General features: G+C 50.8%; 1 protein-coding gene across 1 annotated transcript in view; it reads left to right on the forward strand.

Moving 5' to 3' along the window:
• The first annotated feature begins 857 nt into the window (after positions 1 to 857).
• The window catches only part of CD9 (CD9 molecule), a 34,773-nt gene continuing 21,253 nt past the window's right edge, over positions 858 to 14,377 (forward strand). Inside the window, exon 1 of the mRNA XM_039218405.1 lies at positions 858 to 1,064. Within this exon, the coding sequence (XP_039074336.1) occupies positions 999 to 1,064 (66 nt within the window). The 5' untranslated portion in view covers positions 858 to 998. The remainder of the gene's footprint in view (positions 1,065 to 14,377) is intronic.

Below are 14,377 nucleotides of genomic sequence, written 5' to 3' on the forward strand. Positions count from 1 at the left end.
TCGGGAATTTCAACTTGGGCCATTGAATGGGGCGAGCTACAGACAGCCTTTGAGTGGGGGAGAAATAGGCCCAGAACTCAGCATTCGTAGGTCAAAGAGCAAGAGGGAGGGTGACATGGAGCAAGAGCAAGAACGGAAGCCTGGCCACAAACTCTCCTCCTCTCAGGGCATTTAAACCTCAAGGCGAGGAAGCACTCCAGGACCACCTGACTCTCAGCCTTATTACCATTCGGTGATTATATTTGAAAATTACTCCCATAAGCCTTCAACGTCTCTTCCCACCTGGACTGCCAGCTTCTAATTCCTCCTAGTCCGCATGACGTGCCAAATAAGTGTACTCCAATGACAGTTTACAAGGAGCCGCCTCAAGGAGAAATAAAGTCAGCCAGCTTCTCTTCAAGGGGAGCCCAAAGCAAGAAGAGCCCTCACTCTGCGGGCCACCCGCCTTGAGGTAGGGGACTCTACCCCCAACGACCCGAGGAAAGTCTCCCCAAAGAGAGAGCTCAGGCAGGAAGCCCAGAATCAACAAAGGGCGAAGGGCGAGGCCTCCAAAGAACTTCTAGGTAGAAGCGTGGGTGGGGGGTGGGGGGGCAGTCTGGAGCGATCCCAGGACGGTTGAGAGCGAAGGGGGAGGTCGGTGGCGGCAAGGAGGGTGCGGCCCACTAGGTGGGGGAGAGGGCTGTGCTGGAGGCGGGAGAGAAAAGGGGAGTGCAGCTCCAGGACTGCTGAGCCCGGAGTCCCCTTGAACCTGTGCTGCAGCCGGCCGCCCGGCATTGGCCGGGCAGGTGGGGCCAGGGGCGGGGTCGCCGGGGGCGGGGTCCACCGCACATGCGCACCGCAGTCGTCGCGCGCAGTAAGGAGTGGCACTTTTTAAAAGTGCTACCCGGAGGCCAGCCCGCAGCCGCCGACACCTCGGTCCGCAGCCCGGTGCCGCTGGTCCCGACCGCACGTCCCCCCGGTCCCACCCCAGTCCGGTCCAGGCCCGTCTAGCCCGCACCATGCCGGTCAAAGGAGGCACCAAGTGTATCAAATACCTGCTCTTCGGATTTAACTTCATCTTCTGGGTGAGTGAGTGCGACTGCCGCGCGCTCCTCTCCGGAGCCACCTGTTCGTCCCGGGGACCCTGTCCGCCCCGGGGACCGGGGGCTGCGGTCGGGGGTGCCGGTTGCTGGCGCAGCTAGCGCCGGGTGGACTTGGGGCGGGAGGAGAAAAGGCACCGGCAGCCGCCAGCTGGCTCCTCGACGGGGTCCGGGGACGAGCTGGGCGGGCACGATCGTAGAAGGGCTCCTCGGAAGCCGAGCGGGCAGCGGGGCGCAGGGGGCCGTAGTGGGGGGGGGGGGGCGCGGAGACCTGCCCCGGCCCTCTCCTTCGCCGTGGGTTCGGGGTGGGGTTTGTGTCTGCTCCCCGCCCAAGCCCCCCGAGTGCAGGAGAGGAAGGCGGCAGGGAGAAACGGAGCACCCCTCCTCTGGGAACTTAGGGCCCTGGCCAGGGAGGACTGTGGCGTGCAGTAGTTCGCGATCTGGCTGGGGTCTCGCAAGCGGAGGGGGCCTCGAGGAGGAGGGATGCGGGCGCACGGAGGACTTCAGCGGCGCAGGGGGAGCTCAGCCCAGAGCTGAGGACACTTTACCCTGGAAAGGGAGAGGGAGGGGGGACTGGGACTCCGTCCACCCGCGAGGAGGTACCTGCGCGATGGATTCTGAGCCGCCGCCGTGAGAAAGTCTCAACTGTCTTGAAACTACCTGAAAGACTAGCTTGTCTTGATTTTTTTTTTCAAAGGCGATAAGTATCTGAACTGGAGAGAACTCTGGGAGCGTTGGGGAGAGGAGGGGCAGATGCCTGTTGGCACTTTTAGTCCAGTGTTTTTTCCATTTCCGGGGGAAGATCAGGTGCCGGCCGCCCACTTGCCAGCCCGGGGCCTCCGGCCTCGCCCACGCCCCCATGCCAGCCCACCCAGTAGCAAGGCGGGGCCTCGGAGAGTGGAAGTTCACCTGGAGAGGACGCCAGGCCGGGAAGCTACCTGACTCCCACTGCTGACCACATTCCCCCTTTCTGCAAAGGGAATCAGCAGAAAAGGGGATGTCACCTCCACACCTTCTCTTGGGGGATTAAGGGACTGCCCAGAGACAGAAAGAAGCAAGGAATAGGGAACCTTTGTGTCCAAAGTCTGAGAGCTACATCCCCTGTACACAGATGGGCAGTATTTGCTCCTTGGAAGTCAGGAAGGAGTTTGGAAAGGCAGCCTCTATGCCACTTGAGAGATGACTATCGAAACAGGCCTGCCACCAGAGCCTTGTAACAAAAAAATATATTGTGCTTATTCCCCTGGAGGTGGTCACTGGCGTCCCCAGGAACCTTGGGGCAAACCTCTTGAGATTTTAATCCTCTCTCCAGAGCTGACGGTAAGGGACTGACCTGCCCTTGAAAGACTTACCATCCCTAACACATGTCTAGTGAGGACGGCACATAGATGTGCCCCTGCCCAACACTTGGCCTGTTTTAGGGAGACCCCCTGGTGGTGGCTATTTCTTCCTCCCCGGGTTCCCACCAGCCCCGAGCAGAGCAGCCAGCCTGCCAGCTAGCTCCCAGGCTTGGCTTCCTCCTCTCCCCAACCGCTGGCACCAGAAAAGAATGTGAGAAGGCGGGTTAGCCCCGCCCCACCCCACCCTTGTCCTTTGGGGAGTTTTTCTCTGCCCTTCCCAGCACAATCTCCCCCCCCCCCCCCGCCCCCTCAGTCTGTTGGTTAGTCCTCAGCTATCTGCCTAGGCTGCATCAGGGTTTCAAGCTGGGGAGGAACCACAGGCTACCCTGGGCCTTCATACCCCACCCCAAGTCTGCCCTGTAGTACATGCAGTAGCCTGATGGAAGGCTCCAGGGCTCCTCTGGTAACTGCAGTCTCTTATTGTCTCCAGCCTACCACCCCACCCACATTCAGAGCTGCCCCTGCCTGGGCTAGGTGCTGCTGATCAGCTATGTCATCTAAAACAGAACTGACTCACTCTGGGAACGTTTGGATCCAGAATTAGGAAGGGTTCTAGGGATCATCCAGTCTGGCCCTTAGATTCACAGTGAAGAAGCAAAGAACCAGAGAGGGGCGATTGGCCCAGGATCACAGACACCAAACCAATACCACAATTCCTGCATCCCTTACTTGAGTCTCATCCTCTTCTGTCTCCATCATGAAACCAGCAAGGGGACCTGGTAACAAGTTGGTGTAGGGGGGTAAGCTACATTCTCCTGAGTTAGCGATTGTTCAGTCGTCCTGCATCAAGGTCCCTGTAGCGATGATGGAATAAGGATCCACTTGTGCCGCCTGCTAAGGTCCCTTCCCAGTCCCATGATCTAGCCAGAGCAGGAAGCATCATCCCCATTGTGCTGGTGACCAGGAAACAAGTCCCCAGGGAGGTTAAATGACTTATCCAGGCTCCTGTGGCAGGATAGCGGACGAATAAGTTTGAAGGTAGGTCTGGTTGGCCTAAAGTCCAACATGCTTTGCATCCCAACCTGCTGCCAGGCCCAGCTGAGTAGGAACAACTCCCAAAAATATCTTTAATGGAAACTGCTTGGATTGTTACGATGATACCCCCAGTTACCTTTTTCTCTTGAGGCCAGGACTCGGCATTTGGGATCTGATGTGGGCCTTGAAAGACAGGAGTTGTGAGGCCAGGAGCCACCAGCCCTCCTGAACAAAGGATGCTGAGAGGGGTGGCCTAGCAGGGACCCAGAGGGAAGCCCACCTCAGTGGAGGTGGGATTAGGGGGGTGGGGAGACAGTATACCTCTTCCCTGGCCCAGCCCTTAGCCTTGGGGAACCCTCAGTGACAGCTGAGCCTGAACTCCCTGCTCTCCTCCATCTAGTAGGGCCTCCAGTGCTCACTGCCAGACCAGCAACCGCGTCTGTTCATCCAGCACCGCCACAACCCTAACTTTTTGGCCCTGTTTCAGTTGTTTCTGTATTTCCTCCAGATTGCCCCACCTACCCACTCCCCAAAAAACTGTGGGAACCTGGACAGGGACCTAGGTATCAGTCTAGCTTTGTCTTCATGTCACTCTAAAACCCTAGAGAGGTTGCTTTTGTGCTCCAGACCTCAGTTTCCTCATCTGTAAGACCAGTGGGTTGAAACAAATGGTCACAGAACGCCCCTTCAGCTAAGTCTATGAGCCTGGCCCCACCCCAAGTACCTGCAGCAATAGGACTTTCCCAGACAACCCAAAATCAAAATCAGAGTTGGGGGAGGGACATGTGCAGCAGCTACGAAGGCTTGTCTTCGGAGCCTGGCTTCATCTGGGTCTTTACCTCTTCTGGGTCCTGATTCTTGGTCTCTGCCCTGTTCGCCTCATATTTCCCTCTCTCTTGCCCTTGATGGGGTTCCTCTGTGTGGGGGCTCTCCGTTTTCCTCACCCTTAGCCATTTGGGACGGTACTGCCGACTGGGCAGCGCCCCGCGCTGGATTCAGTCTCACCATCACCAGATGGAGCCGGCGTCTACCCCGTGGCGTGGCTGCGGGCTAAATGAGGGAATGTGTGTGCTGCCCTTGGCATAGTAGCCTAGTACTAGACACACAGTAAACTTTCTGTTTACTCTAGTGTGGTTGCTCCTCTGTTGGAAGTAGATTGAGGCAGTGGGGAGGGTGGGAGCACTTCCCTAAGAAGTGGAGAAATTGAAACCAGGGACATAGGCAGGAATCCACATTCAGAATCCACACACATCCCCACCCGCCTGCCTTTCCTTCTCTCCCTGCATCACTGCCAGCCTCATGATCCACCCCGCCTCTGTGATTCCCGTGTTAGGACACCCACTCCGTTTTATGTGTGGCTACACATTTGCCTTTGGGGCGGCGCCCCACTTCTGAAAATAAACTACACAGCAGAGGAACCCTAAGACATCAGGCTTCTGGGTCAGGGTGGGGTATGGACCTGGCGGGGGCGTAGTGGAGGAAGCCCATCCCACCCAACTGGCAGATTCCCCCAGAAGCTGTTGACCTTCAATGTGGGGCTGAGCAAGCAGCTAGGACTATTCCCTAAAATGGCTCCCCAACTTTGGCACACAGACAGCCGGAGCTCTGGGAAAGCTGGCGGTGTTTGTACTGAGGCTGGCAGGTTTGGGGAGAGGTGAGGCGAGGCCAGGTGTCTGCAGCTGCTAAGGAAAACAGGACTTCTCCCCTTCTCCTCTGCCCAGAATCTTGGTGGCTTCCCCCCCATACTTTCCTATTGGTTATCAGTAGCAAAGACCTGACTGATTTGGGGGAAAGGGGATTCCTCTACACACACACACAGGCGCTCTCTCTCTCTCTCTCTCTCTCTCTCTCTCTCTCTCTCTCCCTTCCTTTTCAAAGTGCCCCGCACCATTCCAGACCTTACTCTTTTGTAAGGAAGAAGAGGTTGCTCGTTAAGACCTGAATTTGGATCCACTTTGATAAGCAGCCCCGCGGAGGGCCATCCCTGCCAGAGCACTTAACTCTGCTCAGTGAGTCTTCTGTGATTTCAAACCTCACGAGCCAGTGCTCTCACACCTTTTGTTGTGTGTCCCAAGTTTGTTTTCCGGTTCGATTCAATTTTATAAGGAGGCGTGGCTTTTGGTCTCACAGTCTGGAACTTAATAATACACCTTGAACTTGCAAAGGCACCTTTTCTTCTAAAGAGCACAGCCTTGACAGTTCTTCTCTGGGCCCGCCTGGCTGTGAGGGTAAGGGACCTCAGGCCATGGGTTACTGTGGCTCTCATAACCTGTTGTCTGCTTGGTAGCTGAATGTTCTCAGTACAGCTGTGTCCAGCAGGGGAGAAGAGAGTGGAGTGTGAGGAGCTGCGTGTTTATTTTCTTCATTCCCCCTCCCCAGGGTGGGAGTCAGTGGGACTTCCTTCCATAGGTCTTTTCAAGCAAAGAAAAGAAACCACCTTTCCGTCTCTCCTATACGGGAGAGTGATGACTTCATTGTTTAAGGGTTTTGAAAATCTGGGGAAGAGCCTGTTGGGCCCATGTTCTCGACTACTCAGAAATGTCCTCTGAAACTGAGGGAATTCTGGAGACGAGAAGAGCTGATCTCAATAATACAGTTTTTAAATTTATGTTTTTGAAGTCTGCCTGCAGATCACTTGCCTGTTTCATTCTGTGGAAAAAGTCATGCTGGTCCAGGGACATTTTCATTTTCCATCAAGTGATGGCATCCAGCTGTGGAAAGTAGCATCCTGCCTCCCGATGAGATAATTTTATAATAATTACATCCATCCGGTAATTCCAATTCCCCCCACCCCCAACCACCACCCCGAAAAAGTATTTGGTTCTATATAGTTTGTAAATACTGTGTGCTATCATCCTAGACTCATGGACCTTAACCAGATTTTTAGGGAATCCCACAAAATCAATAGGATCTGCCTTCAGAAAAATGTTAGGCCTTTTTTCTTTTTCTTTCTTTTTCTTTTTTTTGTTTTTTGTTTTGTTTTGTTTTGTTTTATTCTTTTTGGAGGCCAATGGACCTCAGGTTATGAACACCTCCTTTTAGGTTTTCTTTCTTGGTTTCCAAACAACCTCTTCTCTGTTCTAAATCCTTTTTTTTTTCTTTTTTTTTTAATTGTTTATTTATTGTTGAGAGAGGGAGAGAGAGAGACAGTGTGTGAAGGGGGGAGGGACAGAGAAAGAGGGAAACACAGAATGTGAAGCAGGCTCCAGGCTCTGAGTTGTCAGCACAGAGCCCAATGTGGAGCTCAAACTCACAAGCTGCAAGATCATGACCTAAGCCGAAGTCGGACACTTAACTGACTGAGCCACCCAGGGGCCCCTGTTCTGAATACTTTGTTTCAGCCATGAGCAGTGGGTTGCCTTGCCACTACCCAGGGACAATGTGGGGGAGCTGGGGGTGATTTGAGAAAGGCTAAGTTCCCTGATGATCAAGAACAGTATAGACTGGAGAGCTAGCCTCCCCACCCATACTTGCTCTGATTCTCAGCTTAATCATTGCCCAGGGAGTGGCTTTGACTCTCGATTAATTTAATGAGTGTTCTGTATTTCTAGTCCACATGAAGAATCCAACTTTATGAGCTTCTAGCCAAGTTTTGCTTCTTGGGTTAGGTTTTCCCATAACTTGGGTGATTTGTATCTGTTTAGGAAGAACTGAATTCTGTCTTTCCTTCCTCCTCCTTCCCACCAAATGGAGACTAAAATCAGCCAACCTTCCCTGGCCTTGCCCTTGAGGACTTTGGAAAGGGAGACGTGTCCCCAGAGGAGCATTTGGGGATTTGGACTCCTGAGGGAGATGATACTCAGTCTGGTTGAGTAGCAGGGGAAGATGAAGCCCTCTGACTTGGAGAGGGGCCTGCATTCATGTGATTCTAGCAAAGATCCCTGGGTAGAGAGATGTGGAGGCTACTGACTTGGAGAAAAATCAGAAACCTGGGTTTTAAAGATCCTTCTTGTTCAATCCTCTGGCCAGACACTGTACAGGGAGGCCTAAACAATGACTCTTGCTGGTGTTGTTACCAAAGTAACCCTTCAAAGCTTAATCCTGTTACTATTATATTCAGCGCACATTCCAGGTTCCACTGAGCACCTCTCAGGCCGGGCAGGCCAATGGCCCGTGACTTCTACCAAGCCCTCGCCTCCTATGCTCAGGACACGATCCCTTGCTTCTGTTCCCAATATGAGCTACATGTCAGTGTCTAAGTGTAAAAACAGCACAACACATGGATCCTAGCAGCAAATCCTTGGCCGGAGCTTAAAAATACAATCAAGTAAATCAGTTTAAGTCGGTAAAATCAAGAGTTTCACCAACTTCAAAACATTTCTATAACAATCCAATTTTATCTTTAAACCTACATTGATCAAATCAGTAGTGTGATGGATGATAAAATTGATTTATTAAAACTTTAAATGAAAAGATCAGCAGACTCATACTTAATTGTGAACCCATTGCTTTGCAAGTCAATAGAAGTTTGGTGTTTTTAAAGATAGTTTGCTGTAGACTCAATGTTTGTGTCCACCCCCACAACCCGACCCCAACCAAATGTATTATGTTAAATCCTAAAGCACAGCATGATGGTCTTTGGAGGTGGGGCCTTTGGGGTGATTGGCACCCTCATAAAAGAAGAGGCTCCAGAGAGCAGTCTCCTTCCTTCCACCATGTGAGATTAGAGCAAGAAGACAAATCTGTGTGAACTAAGAAGCAACTCCTCACCAGACACCAAATCTGTTTGTACCTTGATCTCAGATATTAACTGTGAGAGTAATTTTTTGTTGTTAAGACACCCCGTCGATGGTATTTGGTCATAGTAGCCCAAGCGGACTAAGACATAGCTATTTACACATTCAGAATCACCTCTTCCAGCCTAGGTGAGCGATTGCACACACAGCTCACATCGGTGCCCCCTCTGGTGGGTGGCAGGCCAGCTCACCCCCGCAGCACCCCTGCTCGGGGGGCAGAATGCACAGTCGAGACACAAGAAACCCTTCCCACTAAGGCTCTGTCTCCTGCTCTCCCGCACGCAGAGTGAATGCTTCACTCACACGTTACTTCTTGCAGTAGGGAACTCTGCATTTAAATCTGTTACTATTATGCTCGGGCTTTCTAAAGCCTCCTTTCTCCAAGCCTGGGAACATCTCCACGTTCCCTACTTTTCCCCAGTCCCCCTGTATTATAGCTCTGACTCCCTAAGACACATAATCCTTAAGAGACCCAGAATGCTGATTTCAGATAGGAAGTAGATTCTCATCCAGTGCTGGGAGGGACCGTCATTATGGGAAGCTGGCATTAGCCTCATGTGGCTGGTGCCTCCCAGGACCCCACGGCCAGGGCTGTAACACAGGTCTGCGGTCATGCCCTCTCATGCCTTTTGCTGCCAGGATGGTGCTGTGGGGAAAGGGCAGAGGTTCTGGGCCTTCCCTTGGGGCTGTTCCTATAGGGGATGCGAGGACGGTGGCCAGTGGGCAGCTCTAACAGTGCCTGCACTTACCAGGCTTGTGACAGTAGCAAAGCTAGGATGAGAAGAACACATGCCGAGTTACTCTGGGGAATCTGTTTCCCAGAGCGGTCCTTGTGTCCACACAGACTTTCTGGCCAGAGCAGCAAGGGCGTGGACGCCACTCTGGGGCCAGAGGCCAGCAGGAGGAAGTGCATTCTCTCTCGACTCTGTCCATCAGGCAGCCAGCCTCGGAGAGAAGATGGGTTCAGGTGGCGCTGCAGCCAGGTGTCTGTTGCAGGTGTTCGTCTGTCTTGAGAAGGTAGAGCCCTTTGGTGGGCTCTTTTGGACCTTTAAGGATAGAAGGTACACTTTTGAAGTGGGATCAGATACGGCTAGGAGGGAAACAGCATGAAAGTGAAACCTTCCGGCTCTGAAATCAACAAAACTGATCTAAAAGACAGTTTGACAGGATGATTGAGAATTTGGGCTTTGCAGTCAGACTGTCTAGGGTTCAAATTCTAACCCAGCCGCTTATTTGCTATGTGATCTCAGATGAGCTGCTTCTGTGTCCAAGTTTTCTCATCTAAAAAATGAAAGCAAATAGTAACTACTTGGTGGATCTACTGTGAAAATGAAATAATACATGTAAATTGCTATGGGACACAGCCAAGTATTGTCGTGCTAGCTGTCCAGTGACATACAGTTGACCACCGAACAACGCGGGAGTTAGGAACACCGACACCCATGCAGTCAAAAATCTCTTTATAACTTTTGACTTCCCCAAAACTTAACTACTAATAGCTTCCTGTTGACCAGAAGCCTTTCCAGTAAGTCAGTTAACACATGCTCTGTATGTTACATGTATTATATACACTGTGTTCTTGCAATAATAGTCAGAAGAAATGAAAATGTTATTAAGAAAATCATAAGGAAGGGAAAATACATTTATAAGACTGTACTATATTCATCAAAAAAAAATCTGCATATAGTTGGACCTATATATGAGTTGAAACCCATGTTATGCAAATGGCAGCTATAATTAAGAGACCTAAAATGTAGGCAGGGATTGTGGCAAAGGGATAGGATAGATGCTCAGTCAGACACATCAGCTGGGGACCTTGGCCCTTGCCCCTTTCCTGGCTCTGTGCTCAGAACGCACCATGTTGGGGAAGGAGGGCCATTTAACTGAGCAGTGCCAATCCACATACTGCTAATCCACATACCACATGGCATTGTTTCAAAGGTATAAAAAAAGGGGGCATTTCCCACCATTCAGGGCTATGCAAGCAAATGGTAACTGTTCCCACAGATGGAATGAAAGTTAGGTGGTCCACATGGCCAAAGTGTATAAACAAGAGTGTGTGTGTGTGTGTGTGTGTGTGTGTGAGTGATTACCAGGCATCTTAGTGAGGCATACACAATGGAAAACAAATGTGTGGTATTCTGGAATTTAAAGCAAAACATCCCCCAAACAGTCCCCCACATCAGATGATTTTGGTTAAGATCAGAATGCCTGCTTTCAGCAGAAAACAGATTTATGGGCTGGCTGATGTATGATGCTGCATGTCTGGCAAGCAGGCAGTGGAAACTTGAAATGAGGTTTCTTGTTTAGAAAGAGGTTATCTTGGGCAGAGGCCCTCCCTCTCGATTCTTCATCCCCGAACTACTTAATGCTAACCCGTCATATCAGCTGAAACTTTTCAACCCTCTTGGGCAGAATAACGGCTCTGGTTTTTAAATGATGCTGGTGTCCTTGGAAGGGAGGATTTCTCAACTCTTGATCTGGTTCTGAGCAGGTCGCTGCCTAATTACCATCAAGATGTGCTGAGAAAAAGCTTCCAAGGCCCTTCACCCTCTGCCACACCCCAGAGAGGGGACCACGAGGGACGAGGGATGAGACAGGCAGTCGAGTAATTAACCTCTTCATGGCACCTGCTGTGCATGTGACAGAGGGAGGGAGTTGATGGCTGAGTTGCTCCATACCTGCTCTGTGACCTGGGGCAAGTTACTTTACCTCTCTGAGCCTGTTTCCTCATCTCAAACTGGGATGATCAGAACTACCTCAAAGGGTATAAGGTGGTTCTACCAGTCCTCTTAGATTCACAAGGGGCAGCAGGACCTTACTGTAGAAATCTAGCTCCCTCACATTCCTCTTCTCGCTGGAAAATGTTCCTGTTAGCCGTACACCAGCCTTGAAGTCAGACTGGAATACACACTGGCCCAAAAGAGCCACTCTAGCAAACTGATGGTACCCATAGGCTGTACCTATTGAGCCACCTTCCCCCCTCCACCCAGGAGACTGCCCAAGTGCACTAGAATCCCCAGAAAGTGAACCCCTGCCCCCGGCAAGGTCAGCGAGCAGGCTAAGCAGGTGCTTAGGATGTCAGCAGTGCAGGTAAGCCCAAGGAATCATGGAGAAAATAAGAACTTTTTTGAACTTTTTAATATTTATTTTATAATTTCGATTTTTTAAAAATATCGAATTACATTTTCAATATAATTATATTGGTGGTGGAGTGGGTGCCATCATTTTCTCAGTATTTAGGGCTGTAAATGGTCACAAGAGGCAGAAGTGTGCCTCCCCAAGGACCTGGCTTCTCAGGGACATTTGGGTTTGTTGTTGACTTCCTGATGTGCCCCGATGTGGTGTAAAAGAGCAGCACATGGTACCAGGGCCGTTTATGACCCATGGCCATTGTTAGGTGTGGGAGGAGTTGACTTGGCAGAAATGCAGATTCTTGGGGGAAATTGGTGACTCTCCTTAAGCCGTACTTCCCTTACTTGAGTAATGAAGGTAGTACCACCAAAGGCTTAGAGTTGTTAGAAATGATGGCATATTTAATGTAAAGCTCATCACAGTGCCAGGCTCAGACACAAGCTCAGGTATTAATTTGGCAGCTATTGCTGTAGTTACTACTGCCTCTCGCAATGTTTCAGAGATTGAAGTTGTCCTAAAGATTCATATTATTCCATGTCTTCTCGCTTCAGCTCTGTAAAGCCACATGACACAGGATTGTTCAAGGCTGAGACTTTACCCCTAGGCTTCATCCCTTTCAGAAGGTGAATTAGAGGACTTGTCTTTCCATCTGTCCACAAAAGGTCTCCATTTCAGAGATTTCCCCAGTATGGGAAAGGTGGGTGAGGAGAGGGCCCAGTTTTGCACCCAGCTGGAAGTGGCCCCAGTATTGGGGCCATTTGGCAGAGTCCCCCCCCCCCACCCCCACCCTGTGGAGTTGAACTGGGAATTCAACACTAGCCGTAAGAACAAGAAATCTGCTCTGCCTCCAAACCAGGGAGCATAGCCTCAGCACCCACTCTGTTCACTTCCTGTGCTTCCCAAAAAGAGGTAGATTCCTCTTATTTAGAACTTTCCCAACACCTTAAAGCCAAGTCTCAGAGTGGGGCAGGGCCAAAGTCTCTATTGCTTCTACGTGGACCCCATAGAAAGGAGAAAGAAGGTGGAGCTGGCCCTGAAGGTGCGTTTTCCCTGGCACCTGGTGATGGTGGGTTGAAACCTCCACCTCTCCCAGCCTCAACAGAGGGGAAGGGGAAGGAGAGAGAGAGAATAAACCCCAAGGAGAAGTTAGTGGTCAGCGAGCTCCGTCCCTCTTGGCTTTCCTCTAGGCTGGGGTTGGCACCCTGAGTATGAATCACTTTACCACAGGAGACAAGTTAAGGTTTAGATCAGAGCATTTTGCTAAACGCAGCATGTCCAGATGACCTTCTTGTCCCCCGAGAAAGCTCCTAGGGTTCCCAATTGTCCCATTCACCAGCTGGCCAGGAGGGAGCACAGTGTCAGAAAGAGGGTCTCTAAAGGTGACGAGATGATTAAATGAGATGATGTATGTCCATCACCTCCTATAATGTGAGAGTGCATCAACGCCCATAGAGAGTAACTGCTCCTATTACTCTATTACTGATTTTCCCTTCTCTAGCCTCTGGAGGAGTTGCTCATGGACAGAAAAGCATGCCAGAAGGCAACTCAACACTAACCTACAGTGTGTTTGACCCTCAGCCTCTGCATGTATTCTTTTAAAAAAAAAAAAAAGTGCCCCCTAGAATTTAGGAGTGCTTGAGGAAAAGAATCCACTCATACGTAATGGCTGCCCAGCTTAGGGAGAACGCAGGTTGCAGAAATCAGGAGGAAGTCTTTCCTGCCCTGCTGTGGAGGCCGTGGGGGCCATTTTGGCTTCTTGGGGAAGAAGGTTCACAGGGCTGAGCCTGTGTGATGAATGCTTATTTGGAAGCCAAATGCAGGTTCTAATGTAAACCATTTACTATGACTTCCCAGGCTGAGTGGGTTCAAGCTAGAGCTGTCCAGCATTATCTCTTTCTTACCTTTTGCTTCCTTCCACTTACCTGACCTGTGTCCTCCCCCTTGACTATCACAGTTCAGCATATTCCTGAGTTCCTCAGGTCCACGTGACTTCACAGCACTAGGTGAAAGAGTTGAGCTCGCACTCTCCAGATTGCAATGGAAAGTGGAATGGCAAAACTCTGCTCCACATAAGGGCTGAGCCCAGAAAAAGCTCCTACTTCCCCCTTCCCCCCAACACATACTCCATGGCTTCCTGCCCTTCAGCACTGGCATTTAGGAAACTAGTCTCTGGAGGTGCCTGGGTGGCTCAGTTGGTTAAGCGTCCAACTTCAGCTCAGGTCATGATCTCACAGTCTGTGAGTTCGAGCCCTGCATTGGGCTCTGTGCTGACAGCTCAGAGCCTGGAGCCTGCTTTGGATTCTGTCTCCCCCTCTCTCTGCCCCTCTCCCACTTATGCTCTGTCTCTCTCTCTGAAAAATAAATAAACATTAAAAAAATGTTTTTTAGTTAAAAAAAAAAAAAGAAAGCTAGTCCCTATGTCCAGAACCCCCAGAGGAAGCTTCTCCATGTCATCCTGATTATATACTGTTTACATAAAGGCCCACAACAGTGGTTCTCAAACTTGAGCAAGCATCAGAATCATCTGGGGAGTTGCTGGGCCCCACTGCACTCGTTTCTAATTCAGTAAGTCTAGGATGGAGGCAGTGGATTTTCACGTCTAACAAATTCCCAGGTGCTGCTGCTGCTGCTGCTGCTGCTGGTGTGGGGACCACACGTGGTGGCCCGCTGGGCTAGAGACAAGTTTCACAGTGGCCCAGCTTCTGTCCATCTGAGTGCTGCCCCCAGATGAGTGGCTCAGTCAAAGCTTCAGAGCAGTTGTCCAGAGGGATGAGATGACCCCACCCCCCCAAGACGATCATACTCACAGAGGGACTTATTCTCCAGGACTGTCACCTCCACAGCTTTCAATTCATCTCTAATAAAATTAAAGTTACTGATAGGTCCCTTGTTGCTGTCTTTAAATTCTGCCAGGAGTAACATTTTACTTGTGATCCTTAATGAAAGCAAGTCATGGTAGTTTTCTCTCCACTCAGGAGAGTGGCGTTTGGTTTTTGTCGTTTTCCTGCTCAGTAGGACCGGGGACAGGAGGACCCCAGCCTCTGCTCCTGCC

This window comes from Hyaena hyaena, unplaced genomic scaffold (genome assembly GCF_003009895.1).
Source record: "Hyaena hyaena isolate Hyena2069 unplaced genomic scaffold, ASM300989v1 scaffold_760, whole genome shotgun sequence".
Lineage (NCBI taxonomy): Eukaryota > Metazoa > Chordata > Mammalia > Carnivora > Hyaenidae > Hyaena > Hyaena hyaena.